We start from the raw sequence: 13,466 nt of genomic DNA on the forward strand, positions 1-13,466 counted from the left end.
GCAGCTAAATTAAGGTTTGGATTTGGTTGACTAGGGCACCACCACGATATCCACCACCACCACGACGTCCACGGTTCCATTACCAAAGACTACCTAGAAAAGATTCCAGAAAAATTAATAATGAAGAAACTATAGGAAGACTGAAGATAATATTATTGAAAGTGATTATGTAAAGTGTGAACAAAGGGGAAGAAGATTCTCTGTTGTAACTTGTTTCTTGGAGGAGATTCTCTGTTGCTAACTTGTCTCTTTTTAGACTCTCCACCTTGTTCTCTTAAACCAAAATGAAGACTTCAATGAGGATTCACACAACATCCATTGATAGCAGCAAATCAGGAAGCACAATGGTTCAATCCCATTCAAGTTTCTTTGGACCTATCAGCAAGATAAGAATACAAAATTCTTGTCATGATGGAAAGATTAAAAGCTAGTAAGATTTAAATCTTTGCATAATGGAAGAAAATGATGGGGGAAGAGCAGGAGCAGGAGAAGGAGCCACAGATAATACTAGCCCAAATAGGTTGATCATATGTTTGATGATCCTTTCTGTTTCACCTACAATAAAAAAAACAATTTATAGACCCACATTTCACTTTGTTTCTCATAAAGTGGTAAAAAAATTTAAAAGAAAAAAGATATCGGGAATGGAAATAAGATTTGGACTTCCAACCATTGATCTAAGCCACATGATTTTACTCTTACCCTCTTTTCCTCCACTATAATTACAACGAACTGCATATAAGTTTGTATGGAAAGCTTTCCCTTCAATTTCTAGCTTCTCTATTTTAGGAATTCCTGAAAAAAAAATCCAAGAAACCTGTTTATATATTAATTGAAATTACAAAGTAACAAAAATGATAGATAAGAAGAGAAATAAGGTCAAGTCTAGAAGACAAGACCAGGGGAAACAGGGCAGTTTCAGATATGCAGTTTCACTCGATCTTCCAATTGTATCTGTTACAATGAATTCACATCTGAAGAAATTACCAATGTTATCAAATCACAGCTTATATGGGCAAGAACATTATGATTGTAATGGCTTAAAGGATTTGTTCTCTTCTGAACAAATGTACCTATCTTTTTTACTTTTTAATACGGTATGATAAAATAAGTATTTAATATTTGAAAATATGAAACAAAGTAAGTTTTATAATGTAGAAGGATTAAAATCCTTACCAGTAACCGCAAGCATCTCAATTCTTGTAATCTCTTAAATGTAACATAATATTTAACAAATTTGCATTTTAAGAAAAGTATATAAAATAAATCTTGAAAAATACAAAAGTAATACCTAGGAGAATTACATCAGTTGGCTCTGACAACTTCAGCTCACCAACAACCGAATCGCTACGAACAGGTGCATACCTTCAAAATATAGAAAAAAAGGTTTTTTTATATAGATGTATATGTATAGATTAGTGAACTAAATAAAAAAAGGTAGAGATATTAATTACCCGAATAATAAAAAAGCAATTGAATACTCACTCGGGGCTTGCGAATCTCATTACATGTTCCATTATTAAGCATGTTAAAAGCTCTCGTGTAATGTATTGAACTAAAGGGCATTGAGCTTCACTGCATACCTGCATGCTAGCATGTCCAATGTCAATGAAGGCTACATTGAGCTGCTCATTTTCAGGTAAATCAATTTTGTATATTCCATAAGCTAAAGCAGTGGCTGTTGTCTCATGCATCAACCGTAGAGGATGCAAACCGGCAATAGTAGCTGCATCCATTACAGCTCTTCTTTGAAGATCAGTGAAGTAGATAGGTACCCCAATACAGCAATCCACAACTGCTGCATTCAAATTCTTTTCAGCTATTGTCTTCATGTTTGAGAAAACCATTCCCATAACTTGTGTTGGGGTGAATGACTTTGTTTCCCCAAGATACCTTGCATTGATCAATGGGAAACCATCGGGTCCCTCAGTAACTGAAAAAGGCAAAGCCTTGAGATCTTGTTGCAATTCAGGATCAGAAAAAGGACGCCCTATTAACCGCTTAATTTGGGAAATGGTGTTTTTTGGGTTCATCATACTGGTTGCAGCACCAGCTGTTCCAAGAAAACGCTGTTTATCACCAAAACACACAAGAGCAGGAGTCTCACGTTTTGACTCATCATTAAGAACAACATCAATTCCCCTTTGTCTGGCAACTGCCACAACACAACTCTCATTCCCAAGATCAAATCCAACTACGCTCATCTTTGCTGAGTAAAGTAACTCGTTTAATTAATGAGAAGTTACTCTGCCTCACAGGAATCAATCTGCACAGATGAAAGGTAATTAGATTTATCAACAACTGTTCGATTACTCATAATCTGCTTAACAAACCACAAGATAAGAACCATTAATGAAAGTATTCACAAAACATCAATGAAGATTGTGATAATCTTCATCAGAACTCTCATCTTACACCTTATATTCACTTTGGGCAGATATTAAGGATGGATGAAGCTCCTTTGAAGCCATGAGATGGTGTATCAATCTTTCATCTCTTTCTTTAGAAAATAATTTTAACATGACCTCCCTCCCAAGAACTTCGTCAGCCCAAGCGCCCAACCCACTCCAGTAAATTTGCTGGAATGCATATCCAACACGTTGCAATACCAAAAATAAAAAATAAAAAAATTATGTAAGCAAAATAAGCATATCAAATAATATAAAAAATTAATTTTATTCTTATGTTATATCAAGAGGAAATATATTAGGAGCCATTTGTATGGCAAGTTTATACGATATAATTGAAACTTCTATGTAAAACCAGATAAACATAAAAGCAAAAAAAAAAGGAACAGTTTTGTTGTAAACTTAATTTCTATTTTTTTTTTACATAATGAATCATCTGAAATTGAGAGAGAAACAACAAAGCTAAAACATTCATATTTTTTTATAAAATCAAACATTCATATAAATTGAGTTCATTCTTCTAAATTCTAACCCTTTCTAACATTATAATAGATCAACTCAAGAAGGCCCATCTTTCTCAATCCCAAAAGGTGCCTCTAAATGCCAAATCATTGATAAGGACTTTTCACAAACACTTAGCGTGCAAATTTAAAGGCCACATTTTGAAGCTGATCCATGAAACTAAAAATAGACATACATGTGTGGATTGTTAATGCTTCTGATGTTGAAACAGCTAGTTACACTGCATCTATGATGTCAACTCTATGAGATTTGGGGTTTATCCCATTTTACCCTTTTAAAATTCCAAAATTGCCCCTTTCAAAATTAAAGTTAACCCAGCAGCCATGGCAAGAATCAAACTCAGCAGCAACATTTTCAAAAGGAAAAAAAAAATATTTTGATCAACCGCAAACCAAACAAGAAGATTCCAGTATTGCCCTTTGTATATGACATAACAATGAACCCAATAGTCTTGACTAGGATCAAAATCAGCGAAGAACAAGAAACCCTTCCATAAATTTGTCAATCATGGACCAATAACAAAAAAAACTTTTGATCAAGCAGCCCCTGCTTCTCAAACCAAGGAGATTAGAAGAAAAAAATATCAAAGAAGAGGCTACTGCGATAAAAAGGAACAGGGGCGCACCCATTTTTTTCCCAGTAATACCGAATTCTATCAAAATTAACAAGCTGACCAAAATGCCCCTTAATAAGTAACCACTATTTTCGAAAGCAATACAATCCAGAATAGATGAGCAAAAATAAAATCAGATAGAAGGTGCGTGAGAGAGAGAGAGATGGTACCGTGTGCTTGAGATATGTGGCGGCTCTTCTGAATTTTCTACGGATCTGTAAGGAAGGTCAAGGGAAATCAAATTCAGGAATCAAGAACTTGGATTCCATAAATACGAAATCCTAAGTCATCAGTTAAAACCCTAAGTCATCAGTTAATAGAGAACAATATTACATGCTTCCTTCTGCGGACATTTACCCCAATTTCCTCTTTCGTCTCTCACTCTAGAAACCCTAATCCCTCCGCCACAATGAACACCATTACAGTTTCCACGGCGCCTTGAAAGCCCTAACCTGAATCTCTCGATCAGAAGCGTATCTAGAAGGAAGCAGGTCAAGGAATAGTGCAAGAAAACTATTGGCGAGTATTCTCAATAACAGCAGAGAGATGAAGAAGGTGAAATTACAGCAACGATGAAGTAGATGAATGGAAATCAGAAGCCCTTTTTCTTGATTGAGATGATGAAGTCGAGAGATGGAGATGAAATCGTAACCTTCGATCTTTGATTGAGAAGTTGCACAACAGTGTGAGGAGAATGAAAGATGCGTGATAATGCTTAGGGTAGGGAGGGTAGCGGGCTTTTCTAATTTTTTGGCTTTTCTTTTCCCGCTTGTAACTAAGGAACGCGCGTTCATTAAAATTATAAAGCGACACATATAGAGGGCGCGCATTTAAGGTACAGCGCCCTCCGTGTTTTTAATTTTTTTTCTTTTGACACTAATTTAAAGGCACGCAATAATGCGTGACCTAAATCCTTAAATTTTCTGAAGAGATGACACTCTTTTAATGTCACTCTCGTTTGCGTAACATAAATTAATGAGTGTCGTAATTTGCGCGTCGTAAAAGGCCTTTTTTCTAGTAGTGATGGAAAAACCGGGCAGAGTTCGTCTTGGGAAACGGATTTTTCTCGGGATTCTCGGGAATCTCGGGAGTAAAATCGACCCTCGGGACTTGAGCAAAATGAACAGGGTTTCGGGTTTGAACGGGCACGGAAAACGAGGCAAAACGTAAGAGACAAGAGAAGAAATGGGCAAGTTTTTCGGAAACCCTCGCATCCCTTTTATAGGGGTGCTGAACCGCCACGGTACGCGGGGCGTACGCTTGTACACAACGCGTACGCGTACGTCATGCATGAGCGAATCCTCGACTGCCTCGGCTTCGGATGGGACGGATCGGACGGGGCGGGTCGGACGGGGCGGGTCGGATGGGGCGGGTCGGTAGCTTCGCATAGGGCGACGTGGACGATCCGAGGCCCTTGATTTCAGTACGCGGGGCGTACTCCAGTCCTATCTGCTGACTCCCCTTCGGATATTACCAAGAATTTATATTTAAATTTATATTTATTTTAAATAAACTTCTAAAATTCATATTTCCTTCATACGAACTCCGTTTTCGACGTTCCTTATATCCACGCATAGGTGAGACTAAGATCTACAACTTTCGTTTAGATTCCGTTGGCAAATTCCGAAATTATTTTTATTATTAAAATGACGTGATTAAGGAATTTCTTCAAAAATTCATAACTTCCTCATCCGAAGTCAGATTTGGACGTTCTTTTTATGTACGCTCACGGTTTGAGGTTATCTATAACTTTCATTTAGATACTTAAGGCTAAAAACTATTGTATTGAAACTTCGCGTTTTTCGTTTAATCGCTGTTGCCGGTTTTGCCGAGAATCTTCGGTTGGTCATAACTTCTTCGTTATAACTCGGATTTTAGGGTTCTTTATATGTACGAAAACCTTGATACGATTCCTACTACTTTATTTAACCCAAATAAGATTTTAGGAAAGTTATATTTTGACCTAGATTTGATTGGTTTTACATTACATTGTCTCAAAATATCGGGTTGTCACAGTTACAGCCGTTGTAGTTGTCGCGGCAGCTGCTTCCGAAAGAGCTGCATAGCGCTCATCAAGGTACTCAACCATGGAGGTCTTGATCGACCCAACATCTCCGGCAACTCAGCCCGGAACATTGCAGCAATCTCATCATGCAGGATCTCACAAATCCTGGCATCCAACTCGTCCGTACTCATCAAACCAATGGCCCCAGGTGGTACCAATCCACCCTGATCACCCTCTCCTGATCTCGATCCCGAACCGGATCCTGCCCCAAAACGTCTCGTAATCTCCATACATAAAATACAGCACAGGACATTAGGCATTTCTCATGATAACCCCGAGAACTAGCTCCCAACAAAACCCTAGGGGTTGTGACTTCCTTGATACGCGTATGGGTCCTGTGCTTTCAATAGTACGAGCCCATACTACCTTCCACACCTGCCCATATTTGTCTCAAGTATCACCACAACGCCCTAACAATATCACCAACATAGGAAATGCGTTCAACCCTCATTCTAGGGGAATACCAAATACCTCGCATCTAGACTCACCATTTATCACGACTCTCACATCCATGAAACTTCCATCATCCCCTGCAGCACTAATGCATGGTAGCTGCACATAACGTTGGACCTAATAGACTTTTGAATATTCGATCCTACCCGAAGGCCGAATCAACATTCTCAGGCTATAAGGTCTTTATTATGCACAGCCATGATGCATACACTAAACATCTAAAATTATGATGTCAATTCCACATACAAGAAACCCTAGGCTAATAGGCATCATGCAATCAGGCAAATCTATCATGTGATTCCTGAAGATCGCTAGCCTAGCACTAGCATGTTGTTCTAACATATCATAATATCAAATAACTGCATGGTATTTTGGGGTTTACTTACAGGCTCCGGCTAATCGTACCCTCTGCATCCTCCATCCTTTATTTTGAAAACCATTTTAAAACTTATTTCCAAAAATCTCCTTGATTTGAGATTGGATTCACACTAGTGTTCCTCCAATTCACTCAAACCAAGGCTCTGATACCAACTTGTAACATCCATAAAATTCATACCAAATTTAAACTTTTTCAATCATAATTAGAAGCCACATAGCATTGTTTACAAAATGTATTCAAATCATTTTCCATCAGAGTGTCCCAAAAATCATAACATAAGGATGAGGAGTGATACGGTCACGCCTTCGCCTTTCCACGGTCTCCTGAAGTACCTGAAACAATACATTGAAACTGTAAGCCCGAAAGCTTAGTATCACATACCTTTCTTGTAGATCTCTTCGAAGCAAGCACCATAATTGGCGTGCCTCTAGTGGTTCACATCCAAGCTAGCAATAAGGAAAACTTTTGAGATAGGATAGGGGAGGTGTGAATTTTCGGCTATCCCTTATGGAATCGAGTGGTCATAATATGAAGGCCTTAGGGTCGTTTATATAGTGGTACAAGTAAGTCCTGGATAACCCTAATTGGAATATAATAATAATATTTCAAATTGGTAATTATCCAACTCCTTATTTATCCACATAAGATATTGTAGAAACCTTAGAATATCCCTAAAAACCGTCCAGCCCTTAAGAAGGATGGTTCTGGAACCTTTTGCTCAATTATTGAACAATTACACTTCAGAACCTACACTTTTAATTAATTCTATTAATCCTGAAATTAATTTTAATTAATTTCTGATTAATTATTAATTAAATAATATTATTTCTAACTGATATATTATTCTTATAATATATTAATAAATTATTTATACGAATTTATTACTCACATAATAAATAAATCTCTCTCTAAAAGTCATCATGTCAAATTACTAGGTTTGAGGGCAATCCAAACGGACTGTGGTACTATCAATTCAAGTATATATCAATTATAGTTATGGGCTTAGACACCTAATCTAACAATAATTGCATTCTCAATTTCACAATATGATTAACGCATCCCTTTTCATATTTCAAATTGTGAGGAATGGCAAGGAATTGTTTACTGAAGTTTTCATAATGTTCTTAACAACTGTTTGATTGCTTGTCGCTATGAAAAGTTTCGTTGAGAATTGTGAGGAATGATATATTATTCTTATAATACATTATGAAAAGTTTCATATTTCAAATTGTGAGGAATGGAAAGGAATTGTTTATTGAAGTTTGGTTGCTTGTCGACAGCTGGACGTATGGTATTGTTTAGAAGGACCATAGTGACATGTTTTAGATTGAGATGATTCTTGATCAAAATTGATGGTCATATGGGAATATGGAAAAGTTTCCATAATGGGAGTTGATTATTAAGTCTACATGTTAATTGGAATCTTTAATGGAAGAGAAGTGTTCAAGGAGTGTACCTTGAATTTGAAACTTCATGGAATTGTTTCTAGTAACAAAGTTCCAATCGAATATTTTGTAATATCGTTGGCTCAGTCTCTTTGACTTAGAAGCTTCGACATCACAGAAAATCAATGCATGTAAGGTTGGAATTCCAATACATTTTAGACAGTGACAAGAATTTGGAGTTGTAAAATATGCATCATTGGAAAATTGTCTAGACGATTTGTTCACAACTGAAGGACCATGAGAGACATAGTATGCATGTTGATAACATGACATGACTGATGTTTAATTCAAGTGGTTAGTTGACTACTCGAAACATTATACAATGAATAAAGTCGTAATTATTATGGTGATTGAATACTAAAGATTTATTTATTTTTAATTCGTTTGAGGCCATAGTTAGTTAGTTTATCATTGTGATTCACTTTGCATGTTTTACTTCCAGAACATGTTTTGTTGAAATCCAGTTTGCTAGTCTTTCTTTTCGAAGAAACCAAATTTCTTAGGACGAATCACAAATTGTTCATGCCAACTAGAGGTATATAACAAAAACTGCTAGATGTATCTAATCTGAAACATGTTTTGTTGAAATCCAGTTTACTGAAACTAGTTTGGTTTGATCCAATCCAATCAGAATGAACTTAGTTATATCCTAGATGTTGGAAACCAGTTTAGCGTCAAATAAGTGAAACTGGTAAACGAACCGATCCGCTGAAAAACTAGAAAATAACTTATTTGTGTAAGTCGGATTAGAACCGGTTAAAACCCGATTAAGAATCCGACCTAAACCCTAAACCTATTTAGAGAAAAACCGATTTTGTGTATATCCTAAAAACCCAAACCAAAAAGTTCTCCACGTTGATTTAAAACCGGATTTTGCATACCTCTAGGGTGAACTATGTCCATATGTAATACGTGTACCTAATAAATATACATTCCCACAAATTAAAATTCCATCAAAATTTCCAACCAATCCGATCGTTACATAGAATTTTCAATTCTATTCTACCTCGTTTTTAATTCTATCATATTCCAATGAACCAAACATCTAGCTAGTTTTATGCCCTTTCTTTGCAATCTTTATATCATATTGTTAATTTCAAAAGACAAAACAAACAAATGCTAGCATTTATATATGACAACCGACAAACCATCTTTTCATTTCATTCTTCTAACATTCAAATGCATTATTATCAATTCCATTAAAAATTTGTCCATGCATTTCGAACATAAATCTCATGGCTCTATAACAATATTGAACTTGAATCAAAAACCTTTATATACATTTGTACACCCCCTTCAACACTCTATATCATTGATCTATAAGTCATTTAACCAATTCCTATCACTTCCATGTTCCTTGAATCTTAAGTTTAGTATCGGAGAGCTATCAACAAGAAATAAACCTCCATTTTCCTTGGATCCTATTACACTTACCAATGCATTATTATCATGTCCACTTATTTGCCAATTTTGATAGCAAGATCCGGCCATAAACGGATTGTTCAACATTTGGTGTTTCGGTGGTCTCGGCCATTGTGAAGGGTCGTAAAGCGGGCTACCAAAATACGGAGGCACCGATACCTAATATCACAAACAAAAAAGAGTATTAGGAGATAACACAAAAACCGAATGAAAATCCTCAAAATAAAGAACCCGAAAGATCGAATTGATGTCCCCAGGGTTTCAAGTGTGATATACTTGCACATCTGGTCAAGGGTTCGGGTTTTAACAGTGTTATCAGTTGAATTTGAAAGTTTTAGTTTCAATGTAAGTTCTTTTTAAGTAGTTATTGGAGGGTAGAAGAGTATTAAACTCTTTGCACATAAAACAAACAAGAAATTTTTAAAACTATTTTTTTGGTTTTTTTTCTAAAAAACTAAAATATTTGGTTTGGTTTGTATTCTTTGTTTATGCAACAAATAAAAACCGTATGAAACCGTATCTAGTTATGACATTGTATTGCTAACATACACAAGTTTCTTGTTTGATTAATTATTTAAAATATTTTAATTTCCATTGCATTGTTTTTAATATGTTGTTAAATGAAAATTTATAAAAAAAAATAAATAAATAAATAAAATAAAAAAATAAAAAAATTACTATTATATATTGCCAAAATTCAAAAAACATCTTCTTCGAACTTTACTTCAACTATACTTAAAACTTCAATATTCAATAAGATTTCAATACCAAGTTAAAAACATCACCTGATTGGATTTAGCAGCAAGAAAACTTGTCTGATTAGTTGCCGCTTTCATGCAACTTTCTTTGATTGTTTCGGATTTCGATTCTTCGTGTGAATTTACCGTTTTACCCTCTGTAACTTTCAGTTTCTGGATAATTCGGCATATATAAACATGACGAGAGCATATCATTCGTGACACATTTCCATCCCTGAAATCTTTACAATCCTGAAAAATAATAATCACAAATAAATTACAAAACACAAGAATAGTAAAAGTTAACATAAGAACACAAAAAACTTTAACCTTTTTAACATCAACTGTGTTTGTTGATTTATTGAATTCTTCAATCACCAGATCATTTTCAACCAAATCTTCTTCAGAGTTTGAAGTTTCTTTTTTTAAATTAAATTCAAATCTTTTATTATTTCCAGCCAATAAAAGCAAACCCGCAATTGCTTCTTCTTCATCTTTCGTTATTTGTTCTGAAATCGACCCTGAAATTATTGAGTGTTGTCTTTCATCCTACAATGCATATAAAAAAAATTGGTAATTGAGATCTTCAATAAGACTGTTTTTTGTTACTCTAGACTAGTCTCCTGAGTACAATAAGGGCATTCATGTCTTTTTACATATCAAACACAGTTAAATAATCAGCAAAAAGGTTAAAAATTTAAGAATTATAAAAGTACTAACCTTATTAACTTTGAGCTTCTTATTATGACTTTCTAATGGCAATTCGAGTCTAAGAATTCCGTCTTTTGGATTTGGAAAAGAAGGAGAAAGAGAGTCGTAGTGACGTTGCTTGATTGCTGTAAAAGGAATGATAAACCAACTTTATTACAATTTTGCCATTCGTTTTATTTTAAAAAGAAAATTATTTAATTATTTAACATAAATTATATAACAAGTATCTGTTTTCAATTTCAAAACCTTACTCTGCAAATCTATCTAACACAAATACGAATCTTGGTAACGCCATTAAAAATTACGTTTTCTTATCAAGATTTAACCGAATAAATTTTGAAAATTAGGAAATTTACGCATTAAAAACCACGAAATTTAAGGACAATAAAAGATTCAATACTTCATTCACAAAGGACTATGTCAAATTATACCGACCTGATCGCAATTTTCTTGGAATAGGTGCGTGATTAACCGTATAACATTCATCGAAAAACTGCAAATTCGAAAGGGGAAGAATAGAACTCATGATTAATGAATTAACCCAAATCGGATTATGAGAAATCAAGTTTATATGTGTTACTAATTACCTTTTTCGGAAGCTTTACTCTTTTGCTATTAATAGATTCATCGATTTTATTCACAGAAGTCAACTTTTTAAGCTTCTTTGAGGGTTTATGAGAAATTCCATCACTATCCTTGTCTTCTGTTACAAAACGAAATTAAGAAATTCGATCAAGAAAGGGAAAGAAACAGAGGAAGCCATTAACGGGATGAATTTAAGAACAATTGGGGATGGATAAAGAATAGAAAAGGCCGAATTTTGTTGGATTTTTGGTAAATTAGATCAAAAGGCAGGGGTAGTAAAGTAAATTCATAAGAAAGATTTACAGACTAAAGTAAATTGAATTAGTAGATGTAAATGTCACCTGTTTGTCGCATCGTTGCTGAGAATCGAGTGTTTTCTTTCCCCATTTCTGCAAAATTCAAGATAATTCACGTAAATCAACTAAAAATAGTTCAGATTCTAAAACCAAAATGCCGAAACAAGTAATGATTTCACAAAAATTGGGAGTTTTGATTCATTCTTAATACATTTCCATCATGTATGTATGAAGAATGAATTTTTGCAGATATCTCTGCGTATCTTTCTTCTGACAAGTAACAAAACTCACTCTCAAAATCTCTTTCTTTCTCTCTCACACAGTAGCACTAATTCAAGAATTTGAGAAACTGGAGTTGGTTTCTTTCTTTCGTGCTCAGAGAATTGAGTTCTTCGCAAAATGAAGCTTTTTAATAGATAACCCTATTTCTCTCTCACACAATGAACACAAAGTGATACCATAGGCAGACGAACAGATTCCAAACAGATAATAAGCATAGAAGTATCAAAAAGAAAAGTTCTTGAAAGAACCGACTCGATCCCACAATCTCACATTCCGTAATAAAATTGTAGGAGTCGATCAAAAAGTTAAAGGAATAACCAATTCAGATGAGATTCGACTGATACGTTTAAGATCAAATTGAAGACATAAAAGCTTGGAATTGTCTGAAGATATGAAAGGATGGGAGAAATTACGAACGAAGAAGAGGAATTACTGAAATTTTAGAGTGCGAGAAGTGTTTGTTGGAATGCAATGAGAGCATTAATGGAAGATTTCTCACACACGAAAATTCACGATAGAGAATCTCTCTCTCTTTCGGAATCTGTAACAGACAACGAAGGAATAAAATGAGAAAAGGAACGAGAAGCTGCAAAAGGAAAACGGTCTCTCTCTCTCTCTCCTCTCTCTCCCTCTCTCTCTCTCTCTCTCTCTCTCTCTCTCTCTCTCTCCTCTCTCTCTCTCTCTCTCTCCCTCTCTCTCTCTCTCTCTCTCCTCTCTCTCTCTCTCTCTCTCTCTCTCTCTCTCTCTCTCTCTCTCTCTCTCTCTCTCTCTCTCTCTCTCTCTCTCTCTCCTCTCTCTCTCTCTCTCTCTCTCCTCTCCTCTCTCTCTCTCTCTCTCCTCCTTCCCCTCTCTCTCTCTCTCTCTCTCCCAAAGTTACAAAATTGATCCTTAAGTTTTATCATTTTATGTGGGGTAACCTGAAAAGTTTCAGATTTTATCCTTTCGCTTACTTTTATTGTGGATTAGGTCAAAACTCCAAATATCAATTTTACATTTTAATTTATTTTTTTATTACTTTAGTTGTTTTAACATTTTTTTATTAATAAGTAGATAAAATAAATCATTCTCTCTCATGTCGACCGTTTTTACTCCATTAATATGACTTATGGGTAGGTGAACAAAACTAAGAACATCAAGTCTATATTATCCGTCAACACCACCACTATTACGACCAATCTGCTACCACCGTAGAAATCCAAACGAAGAAGATGAGGTCTAGACTGGGAAGAAGACCATCAAATTCGAATTCTTTGGACATAGACCCATTGAAGACAATGCAAGCGGTAACATTTCATATTTGATGAACCATCTGAAACAAGAACCCATAATTTTTGTTTGAGATTCTTTAACAACCTATGTCACTTTTAAGCAAGCACCAACTTTTTTTTCTGGAACTTGATCTTCATTTGAAGTTTAATCATTAACTTGTCATCTATTTTCAATAAAACCCCCATCTATTAAAGTTCAATATTAACTTGAGGCCTTCATTTGAAGTCGAATTATGAAAACCTCCATTTGGTTTGGGTTTGGAATAGAGGCTTAGGGTTG

General features: G+C 35.1%; 2 protein-coding genes across 5 annotated transcripts; both read right to left on the reverse strand.

Annotated features, from left to right (window-relative positions):
* Nucleotides 1-427: 427 nt before the first annotated feature.
* Nucleotides 428-2,204, reverse strand: LOC111904352 (heat shock 70 kDa protein 15-like). Its single transcript, XM_023900120.2, has 5 exons — nt 1,486-2,204; nt 1,292-1,365; nt 1,177-1,209; nt 703-795; nt 428-555 (listed from the first exon to the last, which is right to left on the reverse strand). Exons 1-5 carry the CDS (start codon nt 2,202-2,204, stop codon nt 428-430), a joined length of 1,047 nt encoding a protein of 348 aa, XP_023755888.2.
* A 6,875-nt stretch (nt 2,205-9,079) lies between these two features.
* Nucleotides 9,080-12,524, reverse strand: LOC111888756 (uncharacterized). Of its 4 annotated transcripts, none has more exons than XM_042899022.2 (8): nt 12,352-12,524; nt 11,682-11,729; nt 11,343-11,455; nt 11,191-11,248; nt 10,765-10,880; nt 10,375-10,593; nt 10,093-10,296; nt 9,080-9,466 (listed from the first exon to the last, which is right to left on the reverse strand). In XM_042899022.2, the coding sequence occupies exons 2-8, from the start codon at nt 11,725-11,727 to the stop codon at nt 9,203-9,205; spliced, it is 1,020 nt and encodes a 339-aa protein (XP_042754956.1). In that variant the 5' UTR covers nt 11,728-11,729; nt 12,352-12,524; the 3' UTR covers nt 9,080-9,202. The 4 variants fall into 4 exon arrangements, with proteins under 4 accessions (XP_042754956.1, XP_042754954.1, XP_042754955.1 ...); XM_042899020.2 differs by having other exon boundaries at nt 11,343-11,458; XM_042899021.2 differs by having other exon boundaries at nt 11,928-12,524.
* Between the last annotated feature and the right edge of the window lie 942 nt (nt 12,525-13,466).

This window comes from Lactuca sativa, chromosome 2 (assembly GCF_002870075.4).
Source record: "Lactuca sativa cultivar Salinas chromosome 2, Lsat_Salinas_v11, whole genome shotgun sequence".
Classification (NCBI taxonomy): Eukaryota; Viridiplantae; Streptophyta; class Magnoliopsida; order Asterales; family Asteraceae; genus Lactuca; species Lactuca sativa.